Genomic DNA, 19,907 nt, shown 5'->3' on the forward strand with positions numbered 1-19,907 from the left:
GTAGGTGGTACTAGCGCTCTAGTGCCGTAAATATGAGAGTTAGAATATGGCTTCCTTGGTGATAATTATAGGGAAAACACTAATCTATAGCTTTGCCGAACACAGCATTTCAGTGTTGGGCTTCTGAACTGAGTTATTTATGGACGGATGTGTCAAACGATTGCTAGGTGATCAAAAACGTCCCTGGCTCTACTCATGCCGAAAAATGCTTGGCGACGCAAGCGGAAATGTGACAGCATAAGGACGAAACCTTGTGACGGACCGAAGTAAAGTGATCGAAAGGTGGAAGCCGCACTTCGAAGAACTCCTGAAGAATCGTGCAGGGAATGCAAGCTCTGACTATAAATTTGTGTTTATTGGTGTGAAATTGTTGTTAATGTTTCGACGCATTGAAGAGATATTAACATATCAGACAAACAGACGTCCTTTGAGAGAAATTCATCATAAACTTTTGCCCGTGTGTCTTTTAAATAAGCACACTGCCACTTGTTGGAAGAATCGTGCGAGACGCTGTCGACCATGATGGATTTCGATCTGATGTGTGTCTAACACGCACACCACTACACAAATCGCCTGTAATTTTCGTTTTGCATTATTCAGCAACGTGTACACTGGCAAACATCAAAGCGAACGAACACTAGCGCCTCTGGTGGAAGGATCTCCAAAGGATTCATCCCAAGATTCTTTCAGGTTTTCTTGCAGATTTTTTTCAGGAATTCCCTGCGGATTTCTACCAGGGCTAAGTTTATCCTGGCTTTCCATAAAGGATTCTTTCGGGAATCTTTCGGGATTCTTCCCAGGACTTCTTTATTGATCTTTCCCGGAGTTTCTTCAGAGGCTTCTCCTGGGGTTCCTTCAAGAGTTCCGGGGTTCTATTCAGAAAGAATGCTTTCTGTAATTCTTGTACGAATCCTTGATTCTTCCCGGGATTTCCTTAGAGAATACTCCCGGGATTCTTTCAGGGACATTGTACGGCATTCCTTTAGGGACTAGACTTGGGATTACACCAGGGATTCCCCCAGAATATGTCCTGAGTTTTATCATTGATTTCTTCCGGGATTTTTTCAAGATTTCCTTCTAGGATTCTTTCATTCATAGTCCCTGAGATTCTTATTTCTCCAAGGCTTCTTGCAGGGCTTCCTTCAAAAATTATTTTAGGGATTCTTTCTAAAATTTATTCCGGGTATCCTTTGGGGATTTCTCCGGGTTTCCCTTATAGATTTTTCCAGAATTCCTCACATTATTCCGCCCGAGTTCCTTGTGGTACTCCTGGTGGGATTTCTGCTGGATTCTTTCAGGGATTCAGAGCATTTTCCCGTGATTTCTTCATTGATTTTTACAGCATGTGCTTCAGGGGTATCTCGTTGGATTCCTTCTGCGATTCCATCCGAGAAGGAACTGGTAAAAAGTGAAGAGATTATTCCATGAAATCCACTTGTTAATCGCCTAGAAGTTTCTGAGATTCCCATACATTTCTATCAGAGGATTCCTTCAACAGTTCCTAGAACTGTACAAAAATCTCTTGGGAGAATCACAAAAAGAATCCCAAATGGAATCCTGGTAGAACTCCAAAAGGATCCTTAAGGAATCTCAGAAGGAATCCCAGAGGAAGCTTCTGGAGGAATCTCAAAAGGACCTCCTGAAGGAATCCTAATAGTTGCTTCTGGAGGAATTCCAATAGGAAATCCTGGAGGAATTCCAGCAGGATTTCCTGGAAGATTTCCAGAAGCAATCCCTGAAGAAACTCCTGAAGGAATTCCAGAAGGAACTCTTGAGGGAATCTCTGGAGGAACTCCTGAGGCGATCTCAGAAGAAAATTTAGAAGTAACTTCTGATGGAATTCCAGGAGGAGCTCTCCGCATGAGCGAGTATTGGCGTTTTTTAATCCCCCTTTATCTAGTAATGCAAACTTCAGCAAACTATATCTGACCTTATATTTCCTATATTTTTTCCCCAGTTATGACCGACAATGCATTCAAAGCTAAGGACATCGGTCTGCGGGCCCAGAAGAAAATCCTCTCTCGGATGGCGAGTAAAAACGTGGCCAAGGTGTTTATCGATGGCACAACCGCATCCCTGCTGGACAACGTCTACCGGCTAGCAAAGACACACGTAAGTCAAGTCACTTAAAAGCTCTGAAACAAAACTACATCCACCCTATCCTTTTAGACCGGCAGCAAAAAAGACGCCGAACGCCTAGTCAAAAACATCATCAAAATCGTGATCAAAATTGCCGTCCTCCACCGGAACGGCCAGTTCAACGCCGACGAGCTGAAGCTGGCCGACCGATTCCGAGCCAAGTTCCAAACCCTGCAGATGGCCATCATCTCGTTCTACGAGGTGGACTACAGCTTCGATCTCAACTACCTGCTCAAATCGCTCCAGGAGGTGCACGGGCTGCTCAAGTCCTGCGTCGATCGGCACCTGACGGACAAATCGCTCGGCCGGATCGAAGAGGTGTTTGCGTTCTTCAGCGATCCTTCGCTGCTGGAGACGGCCTTCCGACAGGAATCGCCCTACCGGGACCTGATGGACAAGATCATTTCCGATCTGAACAAAGCCATGGAAAACGGAGACATTTAATGGCGCTGTTTTGGTTAGAGTTGGAGACAACGGTGAACGTTCGCTGTAATTCGAGCTTTTTTTTTTGAGTTTTGCGCGATGCTCTGGTGTCGTACGTGAGAATGAGGCGCCATTCTCACACGTAGTGATAAATAGGCGTAGAAACTTATGGTATTATTTGCTAGAAATTGTGTGGCCTAGTTCCGAAGCCGAGCACGCTTACGAATGGCTCTAATGCTGTTATGGATATTTATGTACTGAACTAGATATTAGAAATTTGATGGATAAAAAAAAAGTCAATGATCCGTCACTTGCCAGTCGCATGAGAACAAAATGCGAAATGATTGAATTCGAAGTTAACTTATTGATGCTGTTTCGTTGGTAATATTATTGTAGTATTATTAGTACATTAAACGCCTATCTATTAGAATCGAACTCGTACCATTGCTCACAATGCAGCGCAAAAATTTTCTTAGTCATTATCACATAGGATAGGGTAGTTGAACTTCAGAATAAAATGGTGGATTTTCAGTTATGAACAATACGTCATTCTACGAAACGACAACAGTGCTGATGTTAATGTTATTTGCCGCCACGTGATACGACGCCTCCTTTTGTCAAAAGTTCATTCATGAAATTTCTATTTCACTTCAGATCACAATTTCCTAAAAAAAACAGATAAAAATATCCCAAACGTTAGGCAACGGGTAACACACGAAATACTAGATTAACCAGTAGACACTTTGGACGCTACGTTCGCGAGTCTCTCTCATTCTGTGGCACTCACAATATTTACAATTTTAGGGAAATATTTACGTATATGCTAGCATCACGAACAAGAAGCCCACAAGTGGTATTGGTAGACCATTCCTTGCTCAACATTGTGCTCATATTTGCATCTTACTCAAATCTCAAGTAACATTTCTTAGTCAAATAGTCTAGAAGAGATTCCTAAAACCACCATAAAGCCAAATTAAAAGATATTAGACTGTTGAAAATGCTTTGACATCCATGTGCACAACAGAACATGTTCTCGATGAACAAATTGAGATTTGAAATTATGAAAATAAATCCACGTACTCCGGTGAGACTCGAACTCATGACTCCCAATTCGCTAGACGGGCGCTTCTATTCCTTCAAGCTACGGAGTCACTCGACTATCTCCGTCGCCAGTAGGCCTAGAACTGAACTCGATTCCACAATCGCACATGGTTATCTTCTTTTCACAATCCAAACCTCCTTCGGATGGGATCAAGAAATCAAGAAATTGACAAAAGGTATTAAGTTTTTTGACGGCTCACAAAACCTCTACGAAACTTAATGGTCATCTGAATGTTACTTTGGATGTTCTCATCGTGAACAATTATCTTGACGATTTTATGAACGATAAGTGTTATGTCTTGTCTCGCGTCGCGTTTCGTGTGTGCGGCGAAGCAACTCGCGAGTGAAAAACCAACATATCGAAACCCCTTGGTTTCGTGAGTAAGGCAAGGGGTTAATTCGTGAGTACGAATGAAACATACACAAAAACACTCACCAGCGTTTATTCACGAAAAGCTAGCGAAAATGCATTTTATTGTGGCTTCAATAGTACAGTAGACGTTCGATAACTGCAACATGTTTACTTTTCACTTACCGAATGAAATTCGATAACTGCAACAACTGACAGACGTTTAAGAACTGTCAGTCGCTGCAGAATGCAGCCAATGTACATTCAAAAAACATCGCACTGTAACAAAAGTGCATGCAAAATTGTTGCACTTAGCGGACTTTCACTTAAAATGAATTGCAGTTAAACCGTTTGCACCGAGCGAACGTCTACTGTATATCAAGTGCGGAGTCCCCGCAAACAAATCCTTTATTTCTGAAAAGCAGTACTACCACAGACAACTAGACGTATCATTTGGAACAAATTGCGATAAAAATCATCGTCACGAAAACATAATCGCCCAATGCTAACCAAGCATGTTACGCAAACCACTTTGTAGGTAGCGGTAGTGAACAAACGTCAAACAGGAGCAAAAACGATGCGAGCGCCGTGACCGAGTGATTTGCGAACCACAAAATATTGGAACTAACCGTTAAAAAAGGTAACGATGAGAAGTGAGTAGAGTGAGACGTCTGTTTGTGACAGTACTGTCAATAGTAAATGCATTTTTCATTGAACTGCAAAAAGTTTAGTTGTTTCGTGAACAACAGACGAATGTATGCATGCTTCGCTTGTTCGCGAATCAAAAAGTGTGAGCTTTTTCGGGCACATGTTGTTCTCGAGTTAGTTTGTTCGGCGTCTGCGTCTGCTCAGGTGCAATCTTCACGAATTTCCATCGAAATTCAAAATAGAGAACTGTAGCGCTGTTTGTTTTGTTTTTTTTTTAACCCTCGAGCGATCGCGCTGTTGTATTTTGTACAACACGTTAAAAAAATCTCGCTTGTTGTATTCAGTATTAGTGTGGTGCTGAGGCAGGTAGTCAACCGCGCGAGCTACGGAAGGTTAAGTTTTAACCTTTCAGTACTCGCGCCAATTTTTGTAACGCGAACAGTCGCGCGTTGTACTTTGTACAACACCCATACATTCTGAAATATCTCAGGATCCTGATTGTTTAGAGGAGGGCTGTCTTTGGCAAAGTTGTTGTAAATTTCATGGGCTACTTGATGCTGACAAAGTTGATTCGTAATACGTCCACTAGGCGGCGCTAGTGAGCAATATCATGTTATATCTTATATCTCAGGATCCTGATGACTTAGAAAGATGGTGTCTTCGGCAAAGTTGTTTGGTAAGTCAACGCCACAGTGGGCAAAATCGAGCCAAAAAACGGAACTTATTTTTGCCGCTGGTTTGAAGCAATAAAAAGTATGTACCCCAAAGGAAAAAACCATGCTAAATCGATTGGTGATGGTCTCGTGACCGGCAGGTGACGGGAAGTGGCCTCTTTGGCCACTTTTAGGTCCCGAACCTGGTTTTCCGGGTTCCGCACCAGGCTATTTTCAATCAAATCAGCTAAATATAGAGTGCGGCACATCATTTCATGTCTTTTTTTGGTAAGGGTGTTAGTGGCGACTATTTAAGACCTAACCAAGGTCATATGGCCACTTCCGGATCCTGGTCCAGTTCATCCGGATCCGGATTCCGGCCATTTCAAGTGAAGTCAGCTATATATACGGTGTGACATATCAATTCATATCTATTTTCAATAAGCATGTAAGTGGTGACTATTTTATACCTCACCGAGGTCATATGGCCACTTCCGGATCCTGGTCCAGTTCCTCCGGATCCGGATTCCGGCCATGTCAAATGAAGTCAGCTATATATACGGTGTGACATATCAATTCATATCTATTTTCAACAGGCATGTGAATGGTAACTGTTTGAGACCCCACCGAGGTCATATGGCCACTTCCGGATCCTGGTCCAGTTCCTCCGGATCCGGATTCCGGCCATTTCAAGTGAAGTCAGCTAAATATACAGTGCGACATATCAATTCATATCTATTTTCAATAAGCATGTGAGTGGTGACTATTTTATACCTCACCGAGGTCATATGGCCACTTCCGGATCCTGGTCCAGTATCTCCGGATCCGGATTCCGGCCATTTCAAGTGAAGTCAGCATATATACGGTGTGACATATCAATTCATATCTATTTTCAATAAGCATGTGAGAGGTGACTGTTTTATACCTCACCGAGGTCATATGGCCACTTCCGGATCCTGGTCCAGTTCTTCTGGATCCGGATTCCGGCCATGTCAAATGAAGTCAGCTATATATACGGTGTGACATATCAATTCATATCTATTTTCAGCAGGCATGTGAATGGTAACTGTTTGAGACCCCACCGAGGTCATATGGCCACTTCCGGATCCTGGTCCAGTTCCTCCGGATCCGGATTCCGGCCATTTCAAGTGAAGTCAGCTAAATATACGGTGCGACATATCAATTCATATCTATATTCAATAAGCATGTGAGTGGTGACTATTTTAGACCTCACCGAGGTCATACGGCCACTTCCGGATCCTGGTCCAGTTCCTCCGGATGCGGTTTCCGGCCATGTCATGTGAAGTTTACTAAGCATAAATTGCAACTATCATTTCATATCTATTTTTTGTAAGAATGTAAGTGGTGACTGTTTGAGACCTCACAAGGCCACTCCGGGATCCTGCTTCAATTACTCCAATTCCGGGTTCCGGCCATTTCAAGTGAACTCAGCTGAATATGCGGTGCGAAGAACGAAATATTTATTCAGTGTAAATATAACATCTTCTATTTGATTTCTTGTGTTTTTGTAGGCAAATAAACAAAACATTTTTTATTATTTCCGTAGATAAAATTACAGTTAAGCAAATGGATGTATCGATTTTACTACTGGACTAACATTTTTGTTGAATAAGATCTTAAAAGAGCTTTCTTTCGATTGCATTTGTATGATAAGCTCTTATGCGGCTAATTTTGTTAGTAGGGTAAAAAACCCAACTTCTGTGGAAATTGCTCCGTGTATTTTATCTGAATATTACTGTAGGGTTTTCATTCAATAATTCCATTACGAGTTCTTCTAATAAATTCGTCCTTAGAGGATTGAAAATCAAATTATATCCATAATATTACCTACAATATCTTGTCGAATTACTCAAGTGAAAAAATCTTGGAAGTATTACAGCCGTAATAATTTCTGAATAAGTTAAAACAGTACGGATGAAATTCCGGAAATCATTGCCTAAAAATATTCAAAGGCATTGCAGAGGGAATTACGTGGATAGAATGACAATTCAATCGATAAAGTGATAGATCGACCCGAACAAAAATTTTTCACCATACTAACTTTAAATGCGTTTTAAAAATAGTTCCCGGACTCGATTTCGACTAGTTTTTAAGCGGAGAATCAGATTATGAAATAATCCGGATACCGCTAAAAAACCAATTCCGGAAGATTTTTTCCCAAATTATGAGTAAAAAAGTCGCATAAAAAAATATAGATAATTCATGAGAAAATTCTCCAAAAAATAACACTTGCCAAAGATATGCAGAAAGCATTTCCAATTATATTGTGGAAGAAATTCGCAATGAAATTAACATTGGATTTCCCAAAGAAATTGCTGAAGAAGTTCTTAAAGAAATTACTGAAATTACTTTCAAACAAATTGCCGAAGGATTTCCGAAAAGAGTTACAGAGCAAAGTCTAGCAAAGTGGTTAGGGACTTTTTTAATCATCTAGCCAAGGGATTTCTATAAAAACTCAAGGAAGAATTTACAAAAAAAAAAAAAGTATTGAAGGAAATACCTTAATAATTCTCGAAGTATTTTCTGAAGCGATTTCCACAAGAATCGGTCTCTTTAGTAATATCTAGATTTCATGACAGTTCAACTTGAACTGTTATTTTATCCACGAAAATTAAAACTGGTTATTTGACTACAAAAACATTAGAAAGCAAATAAATGGTGTAACATTTATTCTGAAAATGTATTTCGTTCTTCGCACTGTATATTCAGCTGACTTCACTTGAAATGCACGGACTCCGGATCAGGAGGAACTGAACCAGGATCCGGAAGTGGCCATATGACCCCGGTGAGGTCTCAAATAGTCACCACTCAAAAGCTTATTGAATATAGATATGAATTGATATGTCTCACCGTATATTAGCTGACTTCACTTGAAAAGGCCGGAATCTGGATCCGGAGGAACTGGACCAGGATCCGGAAGTGGCCATATGACCTCGGTGAGGTATAAAATAGTCACCACTCACATGCTTATTGAAAATAGATATGAATTGATATGTCACACCGTATATATAGCTGACTTCACTGGAAATGGCCGGAATCAGGATCTGGAGGTGCTGGACCAGGATCCGGGAGTGGCCATATGACCTCGGTGAGGTCTAAAATAGTCACCACTCACATGCTTATTGAAAATAGATATGAATTGATATGTCGCACTGTATATTTAGCTGACTTCACTTGAAATGGCCGGAATCCGGATCCGGAGGAACTGGACCAGGATCCGGAAGTGGCGATATGACCTCGGTGAGGTCTCAAATAGTTACTACTCACATGCCCGTTGAAAATAGATATGAATTGATATGTCGCACTGTATATTTAGGTGACTTCACTTGAAATGGCCGGAATCCGGAACCGGAGGAACTGGACCAGGATCCGGAAGTGGTTATATGACCTTGGTGAGGCCTTAAATAGACACCACTAACATCCTTACCAAAAATAGACATGAAATGATGTGCCGCACTCTATGTTTAGCTGATTCGATTGAAAATAGCCTGGTGCGGAACCCGGAAAACCAGGTTCGGAACCTAAAAGTGGCCAAAGAGGCCACTTCCCGTCACCTGCCGGTCACGAGACCATCACCAATCGATTTAGCATGGTTTTTTCCTTTGGGGTACATACTTTTTATTGTTTCAAACCAGCGGCAAAAATAAGTTCCGTTTTTTGGCTCGATTTTGCCCACTGTGCAACGGCTTACAGATTATTGGCCGTTTAATTGGAAATTCCACCACTAGGCGGCGCTAGTGAGCAAATAAACTTTATATCCTATGTATCTTGGGAACCTGATAACTTAGAAAGATGGTGTCTTCGACAAAGTTGTTTGGTAGGTCAAGTACTTACGGATGATTCGCAGTTTAATTTGAAATTCCATCACTTGGCGGCGCTAGTGAGCACGTAAATATTATATATTATGTATCTCTGGACCCTTATTACTTAGAAAGGTAGTGTTTTCGGCAAAGATGTTTGGTATATCAAGGGCTTATAGATGAGTGACAGTTTGATTTCAAATGCCACCACTAGGAGGCGCCAGTGAGCATGTAAATGTTTAATCTCATGTAGCTCAGGATTCCGATTAAAAAGGCACGGGACACCGTCTTCAGCCAGAGGCTGTACAGACTGAACAGAACTTAACACTAGACCATGGACACGACATACATTACATCCACCAGTGGATAGCATGGTCTGGTTACACGCTTGGTAACGCTAACCGAACGGCCACGAAGCTCCACTTTACTCGGAAAAAATATATCTTCGGCAAAGTTGTTTGGTAGATCAAAGACCAAATGGAGGAAAAGTTACCTCTCGTGCCGACCTTCTAAAAGATCGAAAACTTACAGATAGTTGTACGTTTGAATCGTAATTTCATCACTAGATGACGCTAGTGAACATAAAAAATGTATATGCAATAGTTCTCAGGATCCTGGTTACTAGAAGAGAGATGGTGGTTTCGGCAAAGTTGTCAAATAGGTTAAGTGCATTTGGTTGATGGGTCGTTGAAATCAATATTTCGCCAGTAAGTGGTGCTATTGAGTATGCAAATTTTATATCTTATTTATCTCCGAGTCTGGGAAGTTGATATCTTTGGCAAGGTTGGTTGGTAGATCAGAGGCTTTCAGATGATTGACCATTTGATTCGTGCTTCTGCCACCAGAAGACGCTAGTTGTAAATTTGCATGAGCATGAGCGTGTTATTATTCATCTAGAAAAAAAAATCAACGAGCTGTAAGTTTTTATACTTCCGAACTAGCTTCCGAAAGTTTTCAAAATTTGAAAATTACACAACTAGTTGATTATAATTTGTTTAAATTTGCACTTGATTGATTAATTTTACATGAAGTTAAAGCGCTTAGTAAAATATTCAATATCTGACCGTCGTATTTCAATATACTCTATCTTGTCAATGTCACGGGATAAGTACATCCATCCTTTATCCATCAAACAACAATGTCGAAGACATCATCTTTCTAAGTAATCAGGATCTTGAGATATATGAGGTATAAAATTGGAATCCTCACTAGTGCCATGTGAGGATGTGCAATTGCACGTCATATTTGTCTTCATCAGTTAGTGTTTGATCTACTAAACAACTTTTCAGAAGACACCATCTTTCTAAGTAATCAGGGTCCTGAGACATACGAGTTATAAAATTTGAATACCCACTAGCGCCACCTAGATGTGGAGTTTCAAATCATACGGCTCTCCATCAGTTAGTGTTCGATCTACTAAACAACTTTGCTGAAGACACCATCTTTCTAAGTAATCAGGATCTTGAGATATATGAGTTATAATATTTGAGTACTCACTTGCGCCACCTGGATGTGAAATTCCACATCATACTTGTCTTCATCAGTTAGTGTTTGATCTACTAAAAAACTTTGCAAAAGACACCATCTTTCTAAGTAATCAGAGTCCTGTGATGTATGAGTTATAAAATTTCAATGCCCACTAGCGCCACCTACATGTGGAGTTTCAAACCAAACGGCTCTCCATCAGTTAGTGTTTAACCAACCAAACAACTTTGCCGAAGACACCATCTTTCTAAGTACTCAGGATTCTGAGTTATATGGGATATAAAAATTACATGCTCACTAGCGCCGCCTATCGGTTGAAATCTGAATTTCTCAGATCACCTCGTGAAAGCCCTTGATATCCCAAGTAACTTTGCCGAAGACACCATATTTCTAGATCATTTAGATTTTGAAAGCACTAATTCATATTCAACTGTCTATGTTATCTTAAATATAGTACGTTCTTCATATTGCCATTTTCAATTTTTCGCATTATAAGGCGTTATACTGTTTTCAAAAAAGGTCTTATAATATTCCAAATAAGATTACTGTAGAATACATTTGGGGTTGACATCGATAGAAAAGATGGTTTCAAAGTAATATTCGATAATTCTCATGTGTTGTACAAAGTACAACAGCGCGATTGACGGAAGGTTAAGTTTTTCAGAGATGAGATGAGTATGAAAGATTAAAAAACAACACAATCAATCGGTGCCGTAGTCGCTTTGTTTTCGAATATAAATAATTTTGGAGCATACGATCACAGGCAACGCGACCCTATGTTAATATACTAATGAAACGTACTATGGTGTCTGAACAAACCGTAACACGTCTACCGTTGGTAAGGTAAGGTAGAGAAAATTGGTGGTCTAATGAAAATTCGGTCATAAGGGCGTGCATGGTAAGAAAAAATAGAAGCAGTTGGAGTAGATCATACTTTTCCAATGTCCAAAGCAAAGTTCAACTACCGTATCATGAATTGTATGGTAAGTTTAGGGATAAATGGTTGTACAGTTCAATCCTAATCTCAATACTCGGCTTCTAGGTATAGCTAAGAACAATTGCATTCGTCCACAAAACCCGATAAACTAAAAATAAATCGAAAACACTTCACTCACATAATCAAGAAACCTGGCACCATTGTACACCGTGAGATGGAGGTATCAAAGATTGCGAACACCAATGTTATAACTTTGAACAATTTTGATTAACAAATAAGGTTGACCTTTTCACTACAATAGTGTTTAGAGAAATCTATGTAGAACTACATCGATCTGATTTATTTTTCGAGGTTCTAAGTCAAATCTAACCGTAAACAGGGTTGCCAATTCTCTGGATCAGTGCTGAAAATGTCATTTCGACATATCTAAATTCAACTACCTACATCTCAATTTAGAAGTTGAACCTTAGAATATGGTATATGAAAAACTTGTACGGCTAGACCAGTTCTACAAGAAAGCCACGGAAAAACCGTTTTTTTTCGAATATTTATAGTAAATGTCACGGATTACCTTCGAAAAATGCTAATTGATATTTATGGTGAATATCAATTGACATTTTTCGTAGGTAATCCGTGACATTTAACTTAAATATTCGAAAAAGATCGGTTTTCCATGACTTACTTGTAGAACTAATCTAGCCGCACAAGTTTTTCATATATTATATTATCAGGTTCAGCATCTAAACTGAGCTGTAGGTGTTTGAAATTAGATATGTCGAAATTACATTTTCAGCACTGCTCTGGATCATTTAATAAACGATTAAGCAAGTCATTGTTTTCAAAAACGAAAAACACTCAAAAAGAAATGAACAACACTGCGCTTTTTACGCACACTGGATTAGCTATGTATGGTATAGCAACCTAGTAAGTTAATGATATTTCGATTGATAGCAACGATATTCTAAGTCATTTATTGTATCTCTATACCTTACAACACACTAGATAAATAGATAAAAAAAATCTATCGAACAAACACGGAAAAACTCATATCAGTAGGTCAGCCGCCACAGTTAAATCTGAATGTCCTGGAGACGGAAAAAATCCTCAACTTTCCGAATGTACTTAAAATGGGAATCAATAAAAATCAGAAAAAAGATTCCCAAAAACTGACCAGATTTAATATTAAATGGCACTACACAAAGCAACAACTCAAACAACTGGATTTCAACGTCTTTTTCTGATATTTTTGCCCGATTTAGTCAGAAGTTACTAGTTGTTAGTTAACAAGAGTGGCGTGGTATTATGTTAGAACGGATAAGATATCAATGTTTCCGAGCAAATGAACATATTCCCAGGAAGGACCAGTTTTTCAACCTATTCTATCCGGTAATAGAGAGAGAGAAAGAGCGATAACAAACGCACCCAACCAGTAGAATACTATTTTTTTATTAGAAATGAAACAGAGAAACATGGGAAGTTTGTGTAAACAGAATCGAAACCGGAAATGGTTGCCTTTTGAAAACAGGACAGAAAAAACAATATGTTGTTTGGTAGATTGGACGTAATGTATAGAGCATAAATCGTACGGTTTGGCATGCAAAACTACATCACCAAATAATGTAAAGAGAAATAGATATTTTGTTCGGAATGGAATAAAAAGCAAAAATGTAGTGATACTAGTGCGTTTTTATAAATGGATATCACAATGCCACAATCACATTTTTTTTTTAATTTGAACTATTTTGAAATTGATTGAAATGACGTACTTTTTAGGCAAATATTGTCCCGAAAAAGATGTCAAACAGTTTTCCGTAATATAATCTGGTAACATAAGCTTTAAAAGCATTGAAAAAAGCGTTTTTGCCTTCGAAAATAAGCAATTGAAAAATCACTGTGATTTCATCTATTTCCCCCCAGAGAAAGCCCATTTTCGGTGCACCCATACAGCTCATGCATTGCATCACACGCAATAAGTGAATACGTCAAATGAAAGCTTATTTATCGTAGAATCGACCAACCGAATAATATTCCGCATTATTTGTCATAAAATTATCAAATTTAAGTGATTCTTACTTGTAGAATGTTAGCTTAAGTCGTTCTTAAGATATCTTAAGAACCATTTGTTATTCTGTTATTCTGTTATAATCAACGCACCCCCGGGCCGTGGGCAATCTGCGTTGTTTCGCTGGGCGATACGTCTACCAGTAGACTTGTATCTGCCCTATGCTAAACCGATTAGCATATCAAGTCCTTTCCACTGATGAGTAGGCTCGAATGTCCCGCCCCTCCCTATAACCCATAGGGGGAAATAAGGAGTTTCCAGTTTCAAGTATTGTATTGATTATGACACCAACTCTTTCTATTCCTTGGTAAAAAAAAAAAAAAAATCACTAGACTTGTTTTATCAGACTACTATTAATAATGAACATAATTAAGATACAAGTTTGCATACACAATTGTAAAAGCAGTGTTAGATACTTTAAAGTGAATTGAAAAATGTAAATAAGATAAATTGTAAACTATTCCGCGGCGACACGAATGCTTCAATAGTGTCATAAATAAACGCGCAAACAAACAAATAATTGATATTGAAGTATGCATATTGCATTATCTATTAGCAAAGTCGTAGAAAGAGTTGGGCGCCTGATTATAAAATTGTTGTACTTATCTTGTGTGTTTCGGAAAAGTCCCGTTTGTGTTGGCCATTGGGACACTTCTTGCTTCAAAACGGTCGTTTCTGGAATGGAAAGAGAATAATTGGCCGCACAACTCCGCAAATGGGCGGCCCGCACATATTAGTATAATGTTGCAATGATTGAAAATAGTAGAGTATAATTGTTAATCTATATGAATACTGCTACTAGTTCAGGTTTCTCACCCTCCACGATTCTCTAGATACTGTTATAGTGTGTTTGTTGTTAATTTGTTGATAAGTGAAGCCTCCAGTACTTCAAAATTCAATGTAGCGAAGATCTTGAGCGGATAGCATTCATCGATAATGATAGTGATTATTTTAATATAATATGGCTTAACAAAAATTACTATTCAATTATTTTAAATCGGATTCGTCAATAAAATTATTGTTCATAAAATAATTAACCATGCGAATATCGAACTACACAAACTAAAAAGTGTTATTATATTTTACCAATGATTTCATCCTAATCTTGACCCTAACATAGTTATGCGCTTAGTGGACAATGACCAAAAATAGTGTTGTTTCGACAATAGTCACATACTATGCCCTACGACATTGACGATTCTATTGTCTATGTCTCACCTATTTAGCGCCACCCAGCAGGGACTTGGTCTGGTACCCAGTTCAGTATATCCGCTCCACGTAATGTACCGTACCTCTTTCGATTTGTGATATATTACGCGGAACATTACTCTCTTCATTCGGATAGCGGCTATGTAACCCATTGGATTAAAAACCTCCATCAAACATGAAGCGATTAATCGGAGACTGAAGACTCTATACCAAATTTGGCTCAGAGACAGGTAATCAGTGAAGTCAGTTTTTCTCGTTTGTCAGAGACGATTGATACGTATTAAGACAAACTTTCCACTGCATCTGCCAGCAATAATCGGTGATCGATCAACATTTCGAGTACCTACCCCAATTTACACAAGTATGCCAAGGATCACCGCTCATGCTTTACAATACAGTTGGAAAAACTAGAGCAACACCTGGCCACAATGATGCATAAAGCACTAAAGCGGACCGGAAGTGTCGGTGAGCCAGCCCCACCAAGTCGTTCTTAAGATATCTTAAGAACCATTTGTAATCTAAATTTGAATTAGTAAACGGGGGTGAGCTTCTAGTGTTGGCCTGTAGATTGCGCTAGTGGTTGCTTTGTTTACTCTTGGGGGATGAAAAATTCCAAATTTAGTTTCGAAATTCCTAAAGAATTTCGAACATTCTGAGTTGAGATTTCCACTGCCTAATGAAAAATAGGTATGAGAATTAGTAGATTCATGTGATTTTTAATTGTTTAGCATGGAATTGGCTGTTTTGTGAGTTGCTCGAGCTGCTGCCGCCAGTAGTTCAAATTAAGATTAAAATTGGTTCAAATTATGATTACGATGCACAGATAAAAATAATGAGATTTACACGTCATGTAAACTTCATTTTACTCATGTAAACTTAATGTTATGATGGTTTACATGATATATCATGTAAATTTGTGTTATATGTCATGTAAACTCTCAGAGTCATGCTGAATTACATGACATATAATGGAAGTTTACATGATATTTCATGAACTTTACATGATATGTCATGTAAACTTCTATGATATCCCACGCTCCAATTATGTGCATCATATGTCACAGAATTTCACACTCTTTTTTCGATCTGTGTGGTTCAAATTAAGATTAAAATCATTGTTGATGAAAAATCGAATATTTCAATGACATTCGGTGCAAATACAAACTTTTTACCATTTAACAGAAAGCTTATACCCGTGGCTTTCATGTACATACGATTTTGCCGTAGTAAATTATTTCCATGTGGGAAAAAAATCACTCATTTGCACTGCTTCAGAAAGCCGCAATTTGGTTCAAATTTTGATTACCTACCCTACCCTACCCTACTAAATCCCTAATAGAGTTTTGCATCCAAATTAAACCTCAATTTTCTCTCCGAGAGAGAAAAGAACGGCAACGAACGGGAATCAAAACAAACCACCGGAAAATGTCAAAATTCGCGTGAGAGGAAAAGGAAGAAACGAACAAAAATGAACCGAACGTTCATTCGTGACGTCACCTTGCAAAATTAATATAGAGGGATCCTTGGAGAAATCCGTGGATGAAACCCTAGTATAATTTCTTGAAAAAATCCCAGCAGGAATTCCTGAAGGAATCCTAAAAGTCCCTAGAAACATTCATAGATGAGTTCCTGGATAAATCGAGTATTTCTAGAACTAGGAGGAAATTTTGGAATTACACCGTTTGAAATTTCTGAATACATCCCTAGAGGAGCTCCTGTAGAAATTTCTGGAAAAACTCCTGCAGGAACACCAGAATTTCTGGAGATATCCCAGTCGGAGATCGTGAAGATTTACCAAGAAAAAGGAGATGGAAACATTCTTAGAGAAATATTTGAAAGTGAAGATATGACGAAGCCGCTCCTCGAATTTTCTAGAGCACAAAACTACATTTCGGTTTGCGTTGAAAAGTTGATCGATTGGTCATCCGCTGGTGGAAATCAATCAATCAACATGGAAGCGCAAACCGTCATTTGGTTTTCCTGATTTGTGCTCTTGAAAATTCGGAGCGTGGCTTCGTCACTTGTAGGGATTCTTATAGAAATCCACGGAAGAATTCCTGGGAAAGTCTCGGAGGAATATCTGGAGGAATCCGATCACGAATTTCAGAAAAGTTTGTTACGGTCGTAAATATTTGTTACATTAATAAGACAGAATAGGGTGCGTGTACCAATTATGGCACTACCTAAGGACAGCTATTTATACAAAAATAACGGGAAGACCAACGAATGTCATCAATAAGTTAAAAGACAGCTTAGCTTCTATACTTTACAGGAAAAATATAGAAACGGAGCCAAAACTACTTTTAGTATTGATTACAGCGTGTGCTAATGATACGAACCCTGTACCAGTTATGGCTACATTTTTTAACTTCGGTTTCTTTTCGCGCTATTTGCATGCATTCCTTATGGGGTTAGCTATAACTGGTACACTATGGCGAAAAAGGGTGCAAGGAAGTCGAAATTTTAAGGAAAATGATTTATTTCTACCATGATTTGAGGAAAATGTGGAGTTTAAATGAGTGCGAGTATCTTTTGTGAACGTGATCTGTTGTTCGCAATTTTTTTTCTTTTTGATTTACAACGTTAACGGGCGAAAATTAACTATGGCGAATAATTGGTACTATAGCCATAATTGGTACACTTACCCTAATTGTTTAATTTTCGGGCCGCGATTAAGTACTAGAGACGTAAACCTTTTCCTGGCACAGACTTGAAGTCATAGAACTCTAGTGATGAAACCCGAAACGGGATGCCCGATTAGTATTAGTTTCCCTAGGCAAAACCAAGCAATGAACACAGCAACAAATGCTGTGAACTAAAAGACAAATTGCCAACTAAAATACAATTCCAGGATGACTGATGGATCCAAACCAATAAATCGTGATGATGAATGAACTGTGATCGGAACAGGGTACATTTATGTTTTGTGTCGTGTTGCGTCAATTTGTTATGTCTGTATATTGTGCATTTGTAAGGTTCAATGAGACGTGATGTGTTAATCCCTTCATAATAATTAATTTTCTTTTATTTTTGTAACATGGCACCCTACTAAAAAAAACTGTGTATGCAAATGAAAGCTAGCCGGAAGGATTATAACGGCAGTTTTAAGGCAATTTTATTTTTGTGGACAGTTAACCTCCATAAAAGTAAAGTTTAGTTTAGGTTAGATTTATTCGTTACGTGATTTGGAGAGCAGTTTGGCTTTCGGGTAACAATCTTTACTTTTGAGTTAGGTGTTTTTTGGGGACTTGTTAGTCCTGTTCAACGCTACGTTTCTGGAAAGCATTGTGGCTTTCGGGTAGCATAACTTGTTTTAGTTTTGTTTTGAGTTTAGGTTAAATTATTTATCTTTATCGTAGTTAAGTATATGGCCTTATCACTATTGTTATGAAGGACATGAAGCATATAGGAGCTGAATTTTTCGTGAATCGGTGAACGATTCACGAAAAATTCTTGCTCAAACGTTGGATTGTGTTACGGGTATAAATATTTGTCACATTATTAAGACAGAATAATTGTTTAATATGTTCAAAGTTTAAAATTCGTGCGTTCTTTGTGTTACATGCTGAATTTTAACTTGTATCCCCTTGTAGTAATTAACATTTATAGGGTTCTGGTAGAACACAGGCCCATGAAGTGCGCAAACTTGTTTCGATTGCCAACATTCGGACCATTTCGGGCCGCGATTAAGTACTAGAGACGTAAACCTTTCCCTGGCACAGACTTGAAGTCATAGAATTCTAGTGATGAAACCCGAAAGGGGATGCCCGATTAGGATTAATTTCCTTAGACAAAACCAAGCAATGAACACAGCAACAAATTCTGTGAACTAAAAGACAAATTGCCAACTAAAATACAATTCCAGGATGACTGATGGACCCAAACCAATGAATGAAACCTCGTCATGTTGTGATCGGAACAGGGCACATTTATGTTTTGTGTCGTGTTGCGTCAATTTGTGATGTCTGTACATTGTGCATTTGTATGGTTACATGAGACGTGATGTTATAATCCCTCCATAATAATTAATTGTCTTTTACTTTTGTAACAATTTTCCAAAAAGAATTTTTGGAATTTCAATGGAGGAATGCCAAGAGGAATTTATGGTGGAAACTCTAGAAGAAACTCCTACAAAAATCCCAGCAGGATATCTACAACAAAAATCTTAACATAAATTCCAGGCGCAGTCCCAAAAAGTATTCCTGGAGGCACCCCTGGAAAGAAAAAAAAAACATTTTTTTCACGTTGGGACGAGATTCAGTTAAAGAAGTGATTACCAGAGCGTAACATGTTTGGGGATATCTTCCTTAGAATCGTTGATGTGACACCGTTTGACGCTTCTTCTGTTCCAGAAATAGCTAAGAAACATTTACAAGAATTTTCTAAAGAACCTATTGAGTATTCTCCGAAAGAATGATAACACTAGTTTACAGCATTTTTGAACTCGGTAAGCTGATGATCGTTTTTGGTGTAGAATCATGCCCTGAGTTCGAAAACGTGAAGGAAAAAAAATACAGTAGAGCGGAAATTTTTTCGACTTTCCATACAAGGCTGATGATCTGAAATCGATTTTTGTTCTATTTTTAAGCAAAGTCGCTCACTTCACACATCTCATTCTCCGTAATCAATGCTCCGATTGAGCTAATTTTTTTACTGTAACTCGCCTACATCTGATATGTCAAATAAACGTTGAGAAAGAATTTTTAAATTGTTTTTTTCTTGATGAAAAAAATACATTTCTTCACATGTTTTTGGAAAATTTGCTAAAATTTAAGGAGATCGTCCCCAAAACTCGCCAATATCTTGAATTTCATCAATCTGACGCAAAACCTGCATTCAGATGATCGAATTGTATTATAATCAGCTTGTAATTTATGGAAAAAGATTTAAATTTGGTTGAACAAAACGCAAGATTTTTGAATTTCAATTAATTCCATATTTTAAAAACTTGTAAAATTCGATATTGAGCTAGAACTCAAAAACTGTTCTACTTTAAATTTTTTGAAGCACGGTTTCGAAATCAGCGCTAAATTATGCTTCAAAAACTTTGGTCGTTGACGGAAGTTCACGACTTTCGTTT

General features: G+C 38.5%; 1 protein-coding gene across 4 annotated transcripts in view; it reads left to right on the plus strand.

Annotated features, from left to right (window-relative positions):
- The window catches only part of LOC109421719 (tumor necrosis factor alpha-induced protein 8-like protein), a 75,921-nt gene extending 62,689 nt beyond the window's left edge, over window positions 1-13,232 (plus strand). For all 4 annotated transcript variants that reach the window (XM_062856972.1, XM_029858105.2, XM_062856971.1 and 1 more), the window contains 2 exons: window positions 1,958-2,112; window positions 2,170-13,232. In XM_062856972.1, coding sequence (XP_062712956.1) covers window positions 1,958-2,112; window positions 2,170-2,583 — 569 coding nt within the window. In that variant the 3' untranslated portion in view covers window positions 2,584-13,232. The remainder of the gene's footprint in view (window positions 1-1,957; window positions 2,113-2,169) is intronic.
- The last annotated feature ends 6,675 nt before the right edge of the window (window positions 13,233-19,907 follow it).

The sequence above is a fragment of the Aedes albopictus genome, chromosome 3, assembly GCF_035046485.1.
Source record: "Aedes albopictus strain Foshan chromosome 3, AalbF5, whole genome shotgun sequence".
Taxonomy (NCBI): Eukaryota; Metazoa; Arthropoda; class Insecta; order Diptera; family Culicidae; genus Aedes; species Aedes albopictus.